Below are 16,157 nucleotides of genomic sequence, written 5' to 3' on the forward strand. Positions count from 1 at the left end.
AATGCAGGGTCCTGCACTTAGGATGGAAGAATCCAATGCACCGCTACAGACTAGGGACCGAATGGCTCGGCAGCAGTTCTGCGGAAAAGGACCTAGGGGTGACAGTGGACGAGAAGCTGGATATGAGTCAGCAGTGTGCCCTTGTTGCCAAGAAGGCCAATGGCATTTTGGGATGTATAAGTAGGGGCATAGCGAGCAGATCGAGGGACGTGATCGTTCCCCTCTATTCGACACTGGTGAGGCCTCATCTGGAGTACTGTGTCCAGTTTTGGGCCCCACACTACAAGAAGGATGTGGATAAATTGGAAAGAGTACAGCGAAGGGCAACAAAAATGATTAGGGGTCTAGAGCACATGACTTACGAGGAGAGGCTGAGGGAGCTGGAATTGTTTAGTCTGCAGAAGAGAAGAATGAGGGGGGATTTGATAGCTGCTTTCAACTACCTGAAAGGGGGTTTCAAAGAGGATGGCTCTAGACTGTTCTCAATGGTAGCAGATGACAGAACGAGGAGTAATGGTCTCAAGTTGCAATGGGGGAGGTTTAGATTGGATATTAGGAAAAACTTTTTCACTAAGAGGGTGGTGAAACACTGGAATGCGTTACCTAGGGAGGTGGTAGAATCTCCTTCCTTAGAGGTTTTTAAGGTCAGGCTTGACAAAGCCCTGGCTGGGATGATTTAACTGGGACTTGGTCCTGCTTTGAGCAGGGGGTTGGACTAGATGACCTTCTGGGGTCCCTTCCAACCCTGATATTCTATGATTCTATGATTCTAATACAATTAATAATGACAATGGTCAATTAGAATGGTTCCCTAGAGTGTAATTTCCAGGCAATATTGTAATGCAAATAATAAAATATTCAATAATTAATATGGTTCAATATAGTGTATTTTCAAGTGCATCTTGCAGGATTGTCCCTTAAAATATACTGTCCATTTCTCTACTTCCCTTGACAATATCAGAGATACTTTTTGAGTATTGTCTCTACTTTATTCATTTTTTCCCCATGGAGAAGCTTTCTTCCCAGTGCTTTCCTCAGGGCAGATTTCACCTCCTGGTTGCTCAGGGTGTAGATCAGGGGGTTCAGAACTGGGGTGACGATGCTGTATATGAGGGTGATGATCATCTCCCTTTCTGAGGAGCCTCCCACAGAGTGTGGCATATAATTGAAGAGGACTGGCACATAACGCAGTACCACCATGATGAGGTAGGAGGTGCAGGTGGAGAAAGCCTTTCTCCTGCCGTCCTGTGATTGGACCTTCAGAAAGAGGAAGATGATGATGTAGAGGTAGGAGAGGAGCGTGATGATGAAGGGACTCAGAGCGATGGTCCCAGTGACGGTGTTGAGGAGGATTAGGTTGAGGCGGGTGCTGATGCAGGTCAGGGTCAGCAGGGCCTTGATGTCACAGAAAAAATGGTGGACATGGTTGCGACCACAGAAGTGCAGTCGGGAGGTCATGACCATGTTCAGCAGGGCATGTAGGAAGCCAGTGTTCCAGGTGGCTGCTGCCAGAAGCAGGCAGACTTCTGGGTTCATGACCAGCATGTAGCGAAGCGGGTTGCAGATGGCCACATAGCAGTCGTAGGCCATGACAGCCAGAAGAATGACCTCACTGCTTCCCAGGAAGTGGAAGAAATGGAGCTGAGCCAGGCAGTCAGTGAAGGAGATGGTCTGCTATCCTGAGAGGAAACCAGCCAGCATCTTGGGAATGGTGACTGTTGAGTAGAAGATGTCAAGACAGGAGAGGTTGCCCAAGAAGAAGTACATGGGGGAGTGAAGCCGGGGTTCAGCCATTACAAGGGCCATGATTGCCCCATTCCCCAGAATGCTGGCCAAGTAAAGCATCAGGAAGAGAATGAAGAAGTACCACTGCAGCTCCTGGATATTGGTTAGGCCCAGGAGGATGAACTTGCTTATCTCCGTCTGGTTCTCCATCACTGGAATATACAAGAAAAGGAGATAGAATAACTGCAGGGTGTCTTGTATCGCTCCACATGAGGAGTAAAGCTGAAAGTTTTCTCTTTTTGAATAAAAAATTTAAATGAATAATTTCAAGGAAAAAATATTCTTTTGAAATATACTTCAGCATTCTCTTAGTTTAATAGAATCTCAGAATCAGTTATTATACTGGAGGCTAATAAATGTTTTCCCTACATTTTTAAAAGTCCCTAGAGGTGATCCAGGGAATTACAGACCAGTAAGCCTAACATATGAGCCCGGTAAAGGGGTTGAAAGAATAATTACAGACAGATTAATAAAAGACCCAGAGGATCATGATATGATAGTATCTAAGCAGCACAGATTTTGCAAAGGAAAATTGGATCTCACTTATCTGTTAGAATTACGTGACTGTGTGACCGAAACAGTAGATAAAGCAGAATGGGTTGACATTTATTTAGACCTTCAAAATTCCTTTATGTGCCTCACAGAAGGCTATGAAAGGATCTATCAGGTCATGGGGTAAGCGGAAAAGTATGAGAGATAACAAAGGGCAGCATTAAAGGGCCAATTTTCATGAAGTAACAAGCTTAGCAGCTCTTTACTCTTTTGATCCATCCATTGGCTTCCCACTGGATATTGTATCAAAACTCAGGTTCTAGGCAATAGTTGGAATGCTCTAAGTAACTCTGCCTTTCCCTGTATATCCTTCCTTGTCATGCTTTCTGATGCCTCCAGTTCCTTCCACTCCATCAATGCTCTCCAGTTCATAGTCCTTCTGTTTGTCCCATTCTCACACCGTGCCATGTATTGTAAACCTCTGCAAACTCACCCATAAATCCCCTATTCTACCTGCATTTAAGTCCCTCTCACAGCCCCATTTCTGCTGTGTTGTCCCCCGTGATCAAAGCTGACTTGTTCATACACTAAAAAGTTGGAGAGGGTTCAGAAAAGAACCACAAAAATTATTAGAGAAAATGTTTGTTTACACGAAAGCTGTATGTTGACCTAAGTTATGCAGGCCAAGATTATAACAAGGTTCAAAAAAGAACTAATAATAATAATAAACTAATGGAGGATAGGTCCATCAATGGCTATTAGCCAGGATGGGTGGGGATGGTGTCTCTAGCCTTTGTTTGCCAGAAACTGGGAATGAGTGACAGGGAATGGGTCACTTGATGATTACCTGTTCAGTTCATTCCCTCTGAGGCACCTGTCATTGACCACTGTCGAAAGACAGGATACTGGGCTAGATGGACCTTTGGCCTGACCCAGTATGGCCATTCTTATGTTCTTACGTATAAGTTACATAACTGAAGTCAGCATAACTTAGGTCGACTTACAGTGATGTCTACACCACGCTGTGTTGACAGGAGACACTCCCAATGACTTACCTCATGCCTCTTGGGGAGGTGGAGTACAGACATTGTTGGAAGACTGCTTTGCTATCGAATTAGCTTGTCTTCACCAGACCCGCTAAATCGATACTGCTGCATTGATGACAGCTGTGCCGATTTAGCTGGAAGTACAGACAAATCCTGAGTGACTTGAAGAGCTCAATCCATTTAGTTTATCAAAAGGGAGGCTGAGAGGTGACTAAGTACTTTCTTAGGGAGAAGTTTCAGAGTAGCAGTCGTGTTAGTCTGTATTTGCAAAAAGGAAAGGAGGACTTGTGGCACCTTAGAAACTAACAAATTTATTTGAGCATAAGCTTTCGTGAGCTACAGCTCACTTCATTGGATGCATTTGGTGGAAAATACAATGGGGAGATTTATATACACAGAGAACATGAAACAATGGGCGTTACCATAAACACCGTAACAAGAGTGATCACTTAAGATGAACTATTACCAGCAGAAGAGCGGTGGGGGGGGAGGGAAGAAACCTTTTGTAGTGATAATCAAGGTGGGCCATTTCCAGCAGTTGACAAGAACATCTGAGGAACAGTGGAGGGGAAATAAACATGGGGAAATAGTTTTACTTTCTGTAATGGCTCATCCATTCCCAGTCTCTATTCAAGCCTAAGTTAATTGTATCCAGTTTGCAAATTAATTCCAATTCAGCAGTCTCTCGTTGGAGTCTGTTTTTGAAGTTTTTTTGTTGAAGAATAGCCACTCTCAGGTCTGTAATTGAGTGACCGGAGAGATTGAAGTGTTCTCCAACTGCTTTTTGAATGTTATAATTCTTGACATCTGATTTGTGTCCATTCATTCTTTTACGTAGAGACTGTCCAGTTTGACCAATGTACATGGCAGAGGGGCATTGCTGGCACATGATGGCATATATCCCATTGGTAGATGCGCAGGTGAACGAGCCTCTGATAGTGTGGCTGATATGATTAGGCCCTATGATGGTGTCCCCTGAATAGATATGCGGACAGAGTTGGCAACGGGCTTTGTTGCAAGGATAGGTTCCTGGGTTAGTGGTTTTGCTGTGTGGTGTGTGGTTGCTGGTGAGTATTTGTTTCAGGTTGTGGGGCTGTCTGTAGGCAAGGACTGTCCTTCTCCCAAGATCTGTGTGATTGATGGGTCATCCTTCAGGATAGGTTGTAGATGCTTGATGATGCATTGGAGACATTTTAGTTGGGGGCTGAAGGTGATGTTAGTGGCGTTCTGTTATTTTCTTTGTTGGGCCTGTCCTGTAGTAGGTAACTTCTGGGTACTCTCCTGGCTCTGAAATTGTGGAAAAGTAGCATCACTTGTCCCATAACCTCAGCCGTGCAGAACATAATGCCATCCACAGCCTCAGAAACAACTCCGATATGACAATCAAAAAGGCTGACAAAGGAAGTGCTGCCGTCATCGTGAATAGGTTGGAATATGAACAAGAGGCTGCTAGGCAGCTCTCCAACACCACTTTCTACAAGCAATTACCTTCTGATTCCACTGAGGGTTACTAAAAGAAACTACAGCATTTGCTCAAGAAACTCCCTGAAAAAGCACAAGAACTAATCCACACAGACACATGCCTGAAACCCTGACCTTGGGTATTCTATCTGCTACCCAAGATCCATAAACCTGAAAATCCTGGATGTCCCAGCCTCTCGTTTTTATAATATACAAGTAGGAAAGGAAGAAAGAAAGAAAGAAAGAAAGAAAGAAAGAAAGAAAGAAAGAAAGAAAGATACCACTTGACACACAGTACTTTGATCTGTTTCTAGTGAAAGCAAGTCTAAGTTGATGTAACAAATGATAGAGATTCGGTTAATAGCAAGTAGACATATTGGAAACAAATAGGTACCTATAAAATAAAATCTAGAGGCTAGACTCATTAAACTAGATATTTTATATTGTATACAACAGTGTTCACCCGAAGTCCCTCCAGCGTTTTACAGCCAGCCTTGGCTCTAATCTTCTATTCATGAGAGAAGTCATGCTGTCAGTTTGCCCGCTCAGTGAAGCTATTGTGTGTTCTCTTGCACTACCAGAGTAATCCTTTGATTTTAGTCACAAACAGGACCCCCCCTGGTCCCCGATTATAGTTTTATTTTCCCTGTAAGTTTTCTCTCTTGTAGATTTCACAAATTTATGCCTAGTATCTGGCTTAGTATGCAAATAGGTACCCATTGTATGACATACAGTGCACCATACCCACAGATCCAGACAGAGAGATAAAAATCCACAGCCCCCGGTCTGAAAAGAACACACCCAAGGTATGTCACTATGGTGGTAGCTGTGAAAAGACAGAGCCACTAGGAGGTATAAACCAGGGAAGTATAAGCTGGTGTAAGCAGGAAATAAAGTCATTGTATTCACTTCCACTGTAAAGCTTATAAGAAGCACACGGGATCTTTTTCAGGGGAGAAGGCAATATGCTGCATTTATTGAAGATGCAACAATAAATATATGCATTCAATCACACCACACACACACACACACACACACACACACACACACACACACACACACACACACACACAGAGTCCCTCCAGTCAATGACAGGTTTCAGAGTAGCAGCCGTGTTAGTCTGTATTCGCAAAAAGAAAAGGAGTACTTGTGGCACCTTAGAGACTAACAAATTTATTAGAGCATAAGCTTTCGTGAGCTACAGCTCACTTCATCGGATGCATTTGGTGGAAAAAACAGAGGAGAGATTTATATACACACACACAGAGAACATGAAACATGAATGATAAACCCATTGTTTCATGTTCTCTGTGTGTGTGTATATAAATCTCTCCTCTGTTTTTTCCACCAAATGCATCCGATGAAGTGAGCTGTAGCTCACGAAAGCTTATGCTCTAATAAATTTGTTAGTCTCTAAGGTGCCTCCAATCAATGTTATAGTTACCAGTCCAGTGGCAAGCTAGGTTGATCACCAGAAGGGAGGTTGCAACACGATGGTCCGGGGAAGTCTTGGCAGGACCCAAAGTTTCATGGCAAGCAACCAGTTTATATAGTGATTTTCCTTCATTGGGACCAATGAATTTTGCACCATCATGCTGAAATCAATTATTGTTTGACGAATGCTTGTTTTCTTAAATTGTCCTTCTCCTCTTTTATCTTGTTCTTTCATCAAGTTCCTCAGGGAGTTATCCCATGCTGGTTTTGATCACAGCTATCTTGTTACCATTGATAGATGCCTGTCTCATCTTTAGGGTCATCAATCTGCCCTCTTCTGACATTTCAATAGGGGTGTGTTGCAGCTTCCTGGTGCCCTTGCGTCTATCTCCGGTTCCTCCCTCGTACATTTGGTTCAGTGATGGCCTTCAGACTTAATCTCTTAACACACGCATTCCTCATTCACACACAAAACAGAATTTAAACAGTACATTTTGAACAGAAACATCAAATTGCAATGCAAAAGAAAACAATCATTGTATCCTTTTACTTATTTTAAAATGCTAAACCTACAGCAAACTGGTGACCCTCAAAAGTCTGTTACTGCTTTGAAATCAGTCCAGACACAAATTCTGGCAGATGTATCTCTACCCGCTGGCCCATTAGGCCATTCCTTTCTGTTATTCAAAAAGGGTGGCTGGCAGGATATGGTCAAATCATACACCAATACATTTAATACATGCTACATTATTATTTTTTATCCTTCATTCTACATTATATAAAATACAAATATAAAATCCTACCCCACCACCACAGGGTCTCTGTATGAGATGCCCTGTCCCTTTAAATGTTTGAGCACTCTCCCTTCCCAGTACAGAGCTTCACTTTCCTGCTCAGTTTTGCAGCCAGAGTAATAATGCTACCCCAACAGACATCTGTGTGTCCGTCAGTTCCCTCTGCCTCTGTCTGTCAGTGCTGCATACACAAGATTGGGCAAGCTCTCCTTATGGACTGATTTAAGCTGGGTCGACTCCTCCCCATCTTCCAGTGGCCCTAGAGCCTAATTCATGGCCCAGTTGATGTCAATGACAAAGCTCCCATTAACTTCAACAGGGCCAGGATTCCATCGTGGGAGCCTTCACTTGTGGTCCTAACAAGTTTCCATAGACTCACATCCACTGGGAGCCTCTGCTGGGGGCTGCTCCTCTGTGGATCCACCTCAGACCCTCTCCTCAGTCTCTTCTACCTGCCCGCTTGCCTGGCCACTGCTCTGCTTGGAGGAAGAGGCAGGAACAATGTAGCCGGAGTGGCTTGTTGAGTGGAGCCATGAAAACCAACCCCTGGTGGGTGATAAAAGACACAGCTGCTCGAATCACATCTCCCAGAGGGTTGAGCACTGGGGTAGGGGGGAAGATCCCTCTGCCCCCATCTCCATTAACCAGCCCCCACCATACAGCCCCCCCTTCCCTAATGGAAGGTGTGTGGTCAGAAGAAAGGAGCTTTGATCCAAATTGTTGAGGTTGGAACTAGCAAAGGGGCCTAAGGGAACTAGACACCCAGCTAAATTTCAATGAGATTCGGGCACTTAACTGACAGCTTTGATAATCCCAGCCTGATTTGTTATTCACAAATTTGTTGGTTTTAAGTCTGCTAGTATTTATCAGGACATCTAAGTTCCTATGGGCCAGATTTTTGAAGGTATAGAGGTGCCTAACTCCCATTGATTTCAACGTACAGTAGATTCCCCTTATTAGCAGCTCCCTCGGTTGCCAGCTAAATGTTATCATTATCCAGCAGTTGTCAATATGCACAATGCTGGTTTACAAGGCAGCAGCCAGGGGAGGAAGTGCTGGGATGTGCCCAGGGGTCAGGGCTTTCCAGGGGGAAAGCGGGTGCTGGAGCCCAATCACCAATCTCACCATTAGATGGACACAGAGAACTTCTGCTCCCAGATATGTCCTTGCATTGGGGCTTAGAGTGAGGAGACTTGTGGACATTTTTTTCAACTGATTTCCTTTTAAATGCACCACATCTGTTGGTTATTTTTGTTTTATTTACCTCTACATTATCAATCTTAACTCTTTCATTCTTCCTCCCTTCTTTGGGAGATTTGTCTTATTCCCCCCCGCAAACATATTTTCTATTTCATGTAATAACCAGTTAATAATGCATCACCCAGAGATGGAAATCCATAGGCTCCTCTACGGCATTTCAGATGCCTCATCAGTTCTATGCAGAGTCCAACAAATAAACAGTTTTATGTATCATTTCTGATATTATGAAGTACCTGATACGGGTTCCATAGTTAGGGCTGTGTTATTAAATGGGCTTAAAATAAGATATACAATCCTGTTTTTCTCTAAAAAGTAGAAGGCTTCTCCAGGTATAATTTCATACACTGGTTGTTCCTATGCCCTTTAATTTTCTGTTCTAATTTTTCTTTGATTTCTCTTCATAAAATCCCAACTTACTTTTGGAGATATCAGAGTCCTATCACTCCCTTTACCTAACCGAAAGCCTCTCAAAACAAAACACTACACAAAACATCCAAAATGGTTGGGGTTGGGAGCAGGGCAGTTTGGGAAACATGTGTAGAGAAGGGTGGGTTGAGGGGAAGCAGAGTTAAGGTTGTGAAGTATGCTATCTGTAACACTAGAACTAGGGCCAGGTGGAGGAATTAATCTAATAAATGCTGACTGGCACTAATTGTCAAGAGGTCCAGGGTCTAGTCCTGGGTCTGTCAATGATATTATGCAAGTCATTTTGTTTCTCCTCCCACATTTCATCTGCCTTGTCTATTTACATTGTAAGCTCTCCAAGTCAGACTGTCTCTTACTACGAATTTGTGCAGTGCCTAACACAATGGGGTCCAAAACTCATCTGGGGCCTGTTGTATTAATGTAGATGAAATAAATGGGCCAAAGGTGTTAGCATAACACAGTCACACATCAAATGTTGAACAAGGTCCAGGGTTTGGCATAGAGACAGTTTAGCCAGCTTTGCACAATGGCAAAAAATACATTAAAAATCCTTTTAGCCTTTTATTAAAGGTACAGAAAAGAAGGAAAAATCATTTTAGGCATTTGAAATGTAAAATATTAAGTAAGGCTTTCATATTGACAACATCATTTGCTTACTTTTTCTTTAGCTGGAGAGAGTTTTAGATGGAAAAAGCCACCCTTGTTTGACAGTCTTTAGATGGTATCAAAGAGGGTAATACCTGTCCTTTGGTGGAAAAGAGAAGATGATTGTTGAGAAGAGCTGGAGCTGTTGTTGCTGCTGCGTTAAAGTCTGATCACGTTTCATCTCAGGTGGTGTTTGCAATTCAGCTGGAGCTGGTAGGGGGTGATGTCATCTGGGTCCCTCTCTCTGGCCCAGTCTGATGAGGAAATCCCCCAGGGTTAGGATGAAGAAGGTCCAGGGTCCTAGGAGATGGTGAGGGTGGCAGCTATGTTGGTGAAGTTCTCTCCAGGAGCTTCTGCTTGTTCTTTCTTTCCTCCCCTGATAAACTCTTTCGGTGGAATAACCCATCCACCCGTTGGTTTGTCCACCAATTAGGCATAATATTTGACACACCAATTTTAAGAACATAAAAACAGCCATACTGGGTCAGACCAAAGTTCCATCTAGCCCAGTATCCTGTCTTCCGACTGTGGCCAATGTCAAGTGCTTCAGAGGGAATGAACAGAACAGGTAATCATAATCATCCTGGGGCTCCCACTCCCAACCTCTGGCAAAAAGAGGTTAATTAACTTTGGTTTACTAATTTACAGTTCCACATCTCCTGTTTTTACCAAGAATGATTTTAACATAGTCCAAGAACTGTAGGGGCTTTCATTTAGATTAATATATTTGTTCTGTCTCCTTTTCAGACCATTTCCAATCAACATTTGTTATTACAGTTTATTGTGACATAAGAATGACCATACTGGGTCAGACCAAAGGTCCATCTAGCCGAGTATCCTGTCTTCTGACAGTGGCCAGTGCCAGGTGCCCCAGAGGGAATGAATGGAACAGGGAATCCATCCCCTGTAGCCTATTCCCAGATTCTGGCAAACAGAGGCGAGGAACACCGTCCCTGCCCATGCTGGCTAATAGTCATTGATGGACCTATCCTCCATGAATTTACCTAGGTTTTTTTTTTAACCCTGTTATGTTCTTGGCCGTCACAACATCATCTGGCAAGGAGATCAACAGGCTGACTGTGCGTTGTATGAAAAAAATCTTCCTTTTGCTTGTTTTAAGCCTGCTGCCTATTAATTTCATTTGGTGACCCCTAGTTCTTGTGTTATGAGAAGGAGTAAACAACACATCCTAATTTACTTTCTCCGCACCAGTGATGATTTTATAGATTTCTGTCATATTCCCCCCTTAGTCAGTCATCTTTTTTCCAAGCTGAAAAGCCCCAGTCTTATTAATCTCTCCTCATATGGCAGATGCTCCATACCCCAAATCATTTTTGTTCTCCTTTTCTGAACCTTTTCTAGTTCCAATATATATTTTTGAAATGGGGTGACCACATCTGCATGCAGTATTCAAGCTGTGGGGGTATCATGGATTTAGATAGAGGCAATATGGTATTTTCTGTCTAATTATCTATTCCTTTCTTAATGATGCCCAACATTCTGTTCACTTTTTTGACTGCCGCTGCACATTGAGTGGATGTTTTCAGAGAACTATCCACAATGACTCCAAGATCTCTTTCTTGAGTAGTAACAGCAAATTTAGACCCCATCATTTTATATGTATAGTTGGGATTATGTTTTCCAATGCGCGTTACTCTGCATTTATCAACATTGAATTTCATCTGCCATTTTGTTGCCCAGTCACCCAGTTTTGAGAGATCCTTTTGTAGCTCTTCACAGTTTCCCTGGGACTTAACTATCTTGAGCAGTTTTGTACCATTTGCAAATTTTGCAACCTCACTGTTTATCCCTTTTTCCAGATCATTTATGAATATGTTGAATAGGACTGGACTGGACCCTGGGGGTCACCACTATTTACCTCTCTCCATTCTGAAAACTGACCATTTATTCCTACCCTTTGTTTCTTATCTTTTAACCAGTTACCAATCCATGAGAGGACTCTCCCCCTTATCCATGACAACTTAATTTACATAAGAGCCTTTGATGTGGGACCTTGTCAAAGGCTTTCTGAAAATCTATATCCACTATATCCATTGGATCTTCTTAGTCCGCATGCTTGTTGACACCCTCAAATAATTCTAGTAGATTGGTGTTCATCTATGTGATGACAATTTTGTTCTTTATTATAATTTTAACCAGTTTGCCCAGTACTGAAATCAGGCTTACCAGCCTGTAATTGCCGGGGTCACCTCTGGAGCCCTTTTTAAAAATTGGCATCACATTAGCTATCCTCCAGTCATTTGGTACAGAACTGATTTAAATGATAGCTTACAGACTACAGTTAGTAGTCCTGCAATTTCACATTTGAGTTCCTTCAGAACTCTAGGGTGAATCCCGTCTGGTCCTGGTGACTTATTGCTGTTTAATTTATCATTTTTTTCCAAAACCTCCTCTAATGACACCTCAATCTGGGACAGTTCCTCAGATTTGTCACCTAAAAAGAACAGCTCAGGTTTGGGAATCTCCCTCCCATCCTCAACCATGAAGACCGATGCAAAGAATTCACTGAGTTTCTCTTCAATGGCCTCATCATCCTTGAGTGCTCCTTTAGCATCTTGCAAAAAGAAAAGGAGTACTTGTGGCACCTTAGAGACTAACAAATTTATTGGAGCATAAGCTTTTGTGAGCTACAGTTCACTTCATCGGATGCATTTGGTGGAAAAAACAGAGGGGAGATTGATATACACAAACAGAGAACATGAAACAATGGGTTTATCATACACACTGTAAGGAGAATGATCAATTAAGATAAGCCATCACCAGCAGCGGGGGGGAGGGAAAGGAGGAAAACCTTTCATGGTGACAAGCAAGGTAGGCTATTTCCAGCAGTTAATAAGAATATCTGAGGAACAGTGGGGGGTGGGGTGGGGGGGAGAAATAACATGGGGAAATAGTTTTACTTTGTGTAATGACTCATCCATTCCCAGTCTCTATTCAAGCCTAAGTTAATTGTATCCAGTTTGCAAATTAATTCCAATTCAGCAGTCTCTCGTTGGAGTCTGTTTTTGAAGTTTTTTTGTTGAAGAATAGCCACTCTCAGGTCTGTAATCTAGTGACCGGAGAGATTGAAGTGTTCTCTGACTGGTTTTTGAATGTTATAATTCTTGATGTCTGATTTGTGTCCATTCATTCTTTTACGTAGAGACTGTCCAGTTTGACCAATGTACATGGCAGAGGGGCATTGCTGGCACATGATGGCATATATCCCATTGGTAGATACTCAAGTGAAGGAGCCTCTGATAGTGTGGCTGATGTGATTAGGCCCTATGATGGTGTCCGCTGAATAGATATGTAGACAGTTGGCAACGGGCTTTGTTGCAAGGATAGGTTCCTGGGTTAGTGGTTCTGTTGTGTGGTTGCTGGTGAGTATTTGCTTCATATTGGGGGGCTGTCTGTAAGCAAGGACTGGCCTGTCTCCCAAGTTCTGTGAGAGTGATGGCTCGTCCTTCAGGATAGGTTGTAGATCCTTGATGATGTGTTGGAGAAGTTTTATTTGGGGGCTGAAGGTGATTGATAGTGGCGTTCTGTTATTTTCTTTGTTGGGCCTGTCCTGTAGTAGGTGACTTCTGGGTACTCTTCTGGCTTTGTCAATCTGTTTCCTCACTTCAGCAGGTGGGTATTGTAGTTGTAGGAATGCCTGATAGAGATCTTGTAGGTGTTTGTCATACACACTGTAAGGAGAACGATCACTTAAGATAAGCCATCACCAGCAGCGGGGTGGGGGGAAGGAGGAAAACCTTTCATGGTGACAAGCAAGGTGGGCTATTTCCAGCAGTTAACAATAATATCTGAGGAACAGAGGGGGGTGGGGGGGGGGGAGAAATAACATGGGGAACAGGCCCAACAAAGAAAATGGTTCTGCCTGTCTAACTGGCCCTGTGTGTGGGACTGGAAGCATTTCAGAGAATGCTACCATGGAGGTCCTGCACTTCAATTTATTACCTAGCAACCTAAATAAACCTCCAGGACCTCTCTCCTATCCCTCTCTACATCATTGGTACCTTCATGTACCACGACCACCGGCTCCTGCCCAGCACTACACATAAGTCTACCTAGATGTCTCGAGAGATCTGCAACCTTTGTACCATGCAGGCAAGTCACCATACAATTCTCTTGCTCATCGCAAACCCTGCTATCTATGTTTCTAATGATCAAATCACCCATTACTAATACCTGTCACTTCCTAATAACCGGAGTTCCCTCCCCCAGAAAGGTTCCTCAGTGTGAGAGGATACCACAACATCATCTGGAAGGAGGGTCCAAACTATGGGATCATTTCCCTCTGCTCTAGTTGGACGTTCTTCTTCCCTGAGACTTTCATCCTCCTCAACAGCACAGAGACTGTCAGACTGGGGGTGGGACCATTCTACTGTCCTGGAAAGTCTCATCTATGTATCTCTTGGTCTCCCTCAGCTCCTCCAGCTCATCACCCTGGTCTCCAAAGCCCATATATGGTCTCAGAGGGCCAGGAGCTCCTTGCACTGAATGTACACATACGTCACCTGCCCATAGGGCAGGTAATCATACATGCTGTATTGGGTGCACTAAACTGGATAGCCCCCATTCTGTTGCTGGACTTTTCTGCCTGTGTTATCTTTTTACTCCTGAAGTTAGTTCCTTTGTTGAGGTTTTGTTTTTATCAGGGGGTGGTTTTTGGCTTAAGTTTGAAGAACTCTCCCGCTCCTCTTCTGTAAACTCCCTCATAAAACTCCCGTTAGCCGCTCCTGTTTGCTAGCTCCTCTGGTCGCTTAGGAGTGAGCCTTTTAAAGCCCTGGTCTTCCTGAGTATCCCTGCCCTGGTTAAGGGTTGATGGGTGCTAAAGGGCTTATGGATCATTAAGACAAATATTAAAAACTTTATCTTCCTTAACAAAAATCTGATTTCCCCAAAACCTCAATTGTCCACCAAATACAATTCCCATGAAAAATTCCAACCATCCTAAGAGCCTCCATAGCCCATTACACTTGCATGAAAAGCTGGGCGCAACTCCACTCAGAGGTGCTGCCCCCCTGTAGTTGGAGGCAAGTGTATCTCTCATTGGGCAACTCCTTGTGGCTGTGGCTGGGGAATCAGTTTGGGTTCAGTCTGGCACTGCCTTCTATGATTTATTCATTCTGCTACCTCTCTCCATCTTTCTGAGTCAGGATGCTCTCTTCCTTCATTATTCAACCATCCGACTAGGTGACTGTCTATTCCCCCCCACCACCAACTTCCAGGATATCAGAATCCCTCCAGACCAGATGTCTGGTTGGCATCTCCCACAATCCTGTGTCCAGTGGCTGCCCACTTGTCCAGATTAGAGGCCAGGGACCTTACAATCAGCAGTCAAGCTCTGCAGAATCTCAAACCTCTTTCCTTGGGCTGCTTCCTGCTCTGCCTCCCACAGACTTTCTCCTCCACCTTTCTGGGTTAACCCTTGTGTCATAAATATAAAGGGAAGGGTAACCACCTTTCTGTACACAGTGCTATAAAATCCCTCCTGGCCAGAGACACAATCCTTTCATCTATAAAGGGTTCAGAAGCTAAAATAACCTCACTGGCACCTGACCCAAAATGACCAATGAGGAGACAAGATACTTTCAAATCTGGAGGGGGGAACAAAGGGTTTGTCTGTCTATGTCAGACCACTGCCGGGAACAGATCAAGGATGCAAGTCTTCCAACGCCTGTAAAGTTAGTGAGTAATCTAGCTAGAAAATGCATTAGATTTTCTTTTGTTTAATGGCTTGTAAAATTCACTGTGCTGGAGGGAATGTGTATTCCTGTTTTTGTGTCTTTTTGTAACTTAAGGTTTTGTCTAGAGGGATTCTCTATGTTTTGAATCTGATTACCCTGTAAAGTATTTACCATCCTGATTTTACAGAGGTGATTCTTTTACCTTTTCTTTAAATAAAATTCTTCTTTTAAGAATCTGATTGATTTTTCATTGTTCTTAAGATCCAAGGGTTTGGGTCTGTGTTCACCTGTACCAATTCATGAGGATATTATTATTAAGCCTTCCCCAGGAAAGGGGGTGTAGGGCTTGGGGGGATATTTTGGGGAAGATGTCTCCAAGTGGTCTCTTTCCCTGTTCTTTGTTTAAATCACTTGGTGGTAGCAGCATACTGTTCAAGGACAAGGCAAAGTTTGTACCTTGGGGAAGTTTTAACCTAAGCTGGTAAGAATAAGCTTAGGGGGTCTTTCATGCAGGTCCTCACATCTGTACCCTAGAGATCAGAGTGGGGAAAGAACCTTAACACCTTCCCTCAGGGCCAGGATCCCAGGGCTTCTCTCTCCATTTGGGTTTCCTCCTTTTCCCTCTCCAAGCCCAGAGAGTGACTTCTGGCTTCCACATTGTAGCCTCTTTTTGCTATACACTTTCTGGTTTTAGTCCTTAGCCAGCTTCTCCCCCATTTCAGCTTTATCAACCACTGGTCATTTTCAGTCAAGCCAGACTCTCTACCAGATGCAGTCTATAATGTTATTTGGACCTATCTGTGTCACCTTAATCCCTTCCAGACTGGTGTGTTGTAAACAACCCAACATAGGTTAAACCCAAAATTAGAAAAAACATATGGGGTGGGGTGTGTGTGTGTGTGATGAGGTGTGATTCACCACTGTGGCACCTCCTACTGGTGGTCTTGGAAATTATCTCTGTGACCTCTTCTAGTGGTATCTCACCCACTGTCACCTCTGCTTCTAGATCTCTGTCGCTCCAAGGACTGCAATGTCCTCTTAAGGACACAGCCCTCCAGCTGTGCCACAGTCTGTTCTTCCCCATTCCAGGGGACACAGTCCCTCAGTCCAGCCACTTT

At 43.5% G+C, this 16,157-nt stretch overlaps 1 protein-coding gene across 1 annotated transcript; it reads right to left on the reverse strand.

The window, feature by feature from the left end:
* Positions 1–957: 957 nt before the first annotated feature.
* LOC119841634 (olfactory receptor 12D1-like) lies at positions 958–1,935 on the reverse strand. Its single transcript, XM_038369185.1, is given in 1 exon segment — positions 958–1,935. A coding segment is annotated over 1 exon segment (978 nt).
* Positions 1,936–16,157: the final 14,222 nt, after the last annotated feature.

Source organism: Dermochelys coriacea, chromosome 13, assembly GCF_009764565.3.
Source record: "Dermochelys coriacea isolate rDerCor1 chromosome 13, rDerCor1.pri.v4, whole genome shotgun sequence".
Lineage (NCBI taxonomy): Eukaryota > Metazoa > Chordata > Testudines > Dermochelyidae > Dermochelys > Dermochelys coriacea.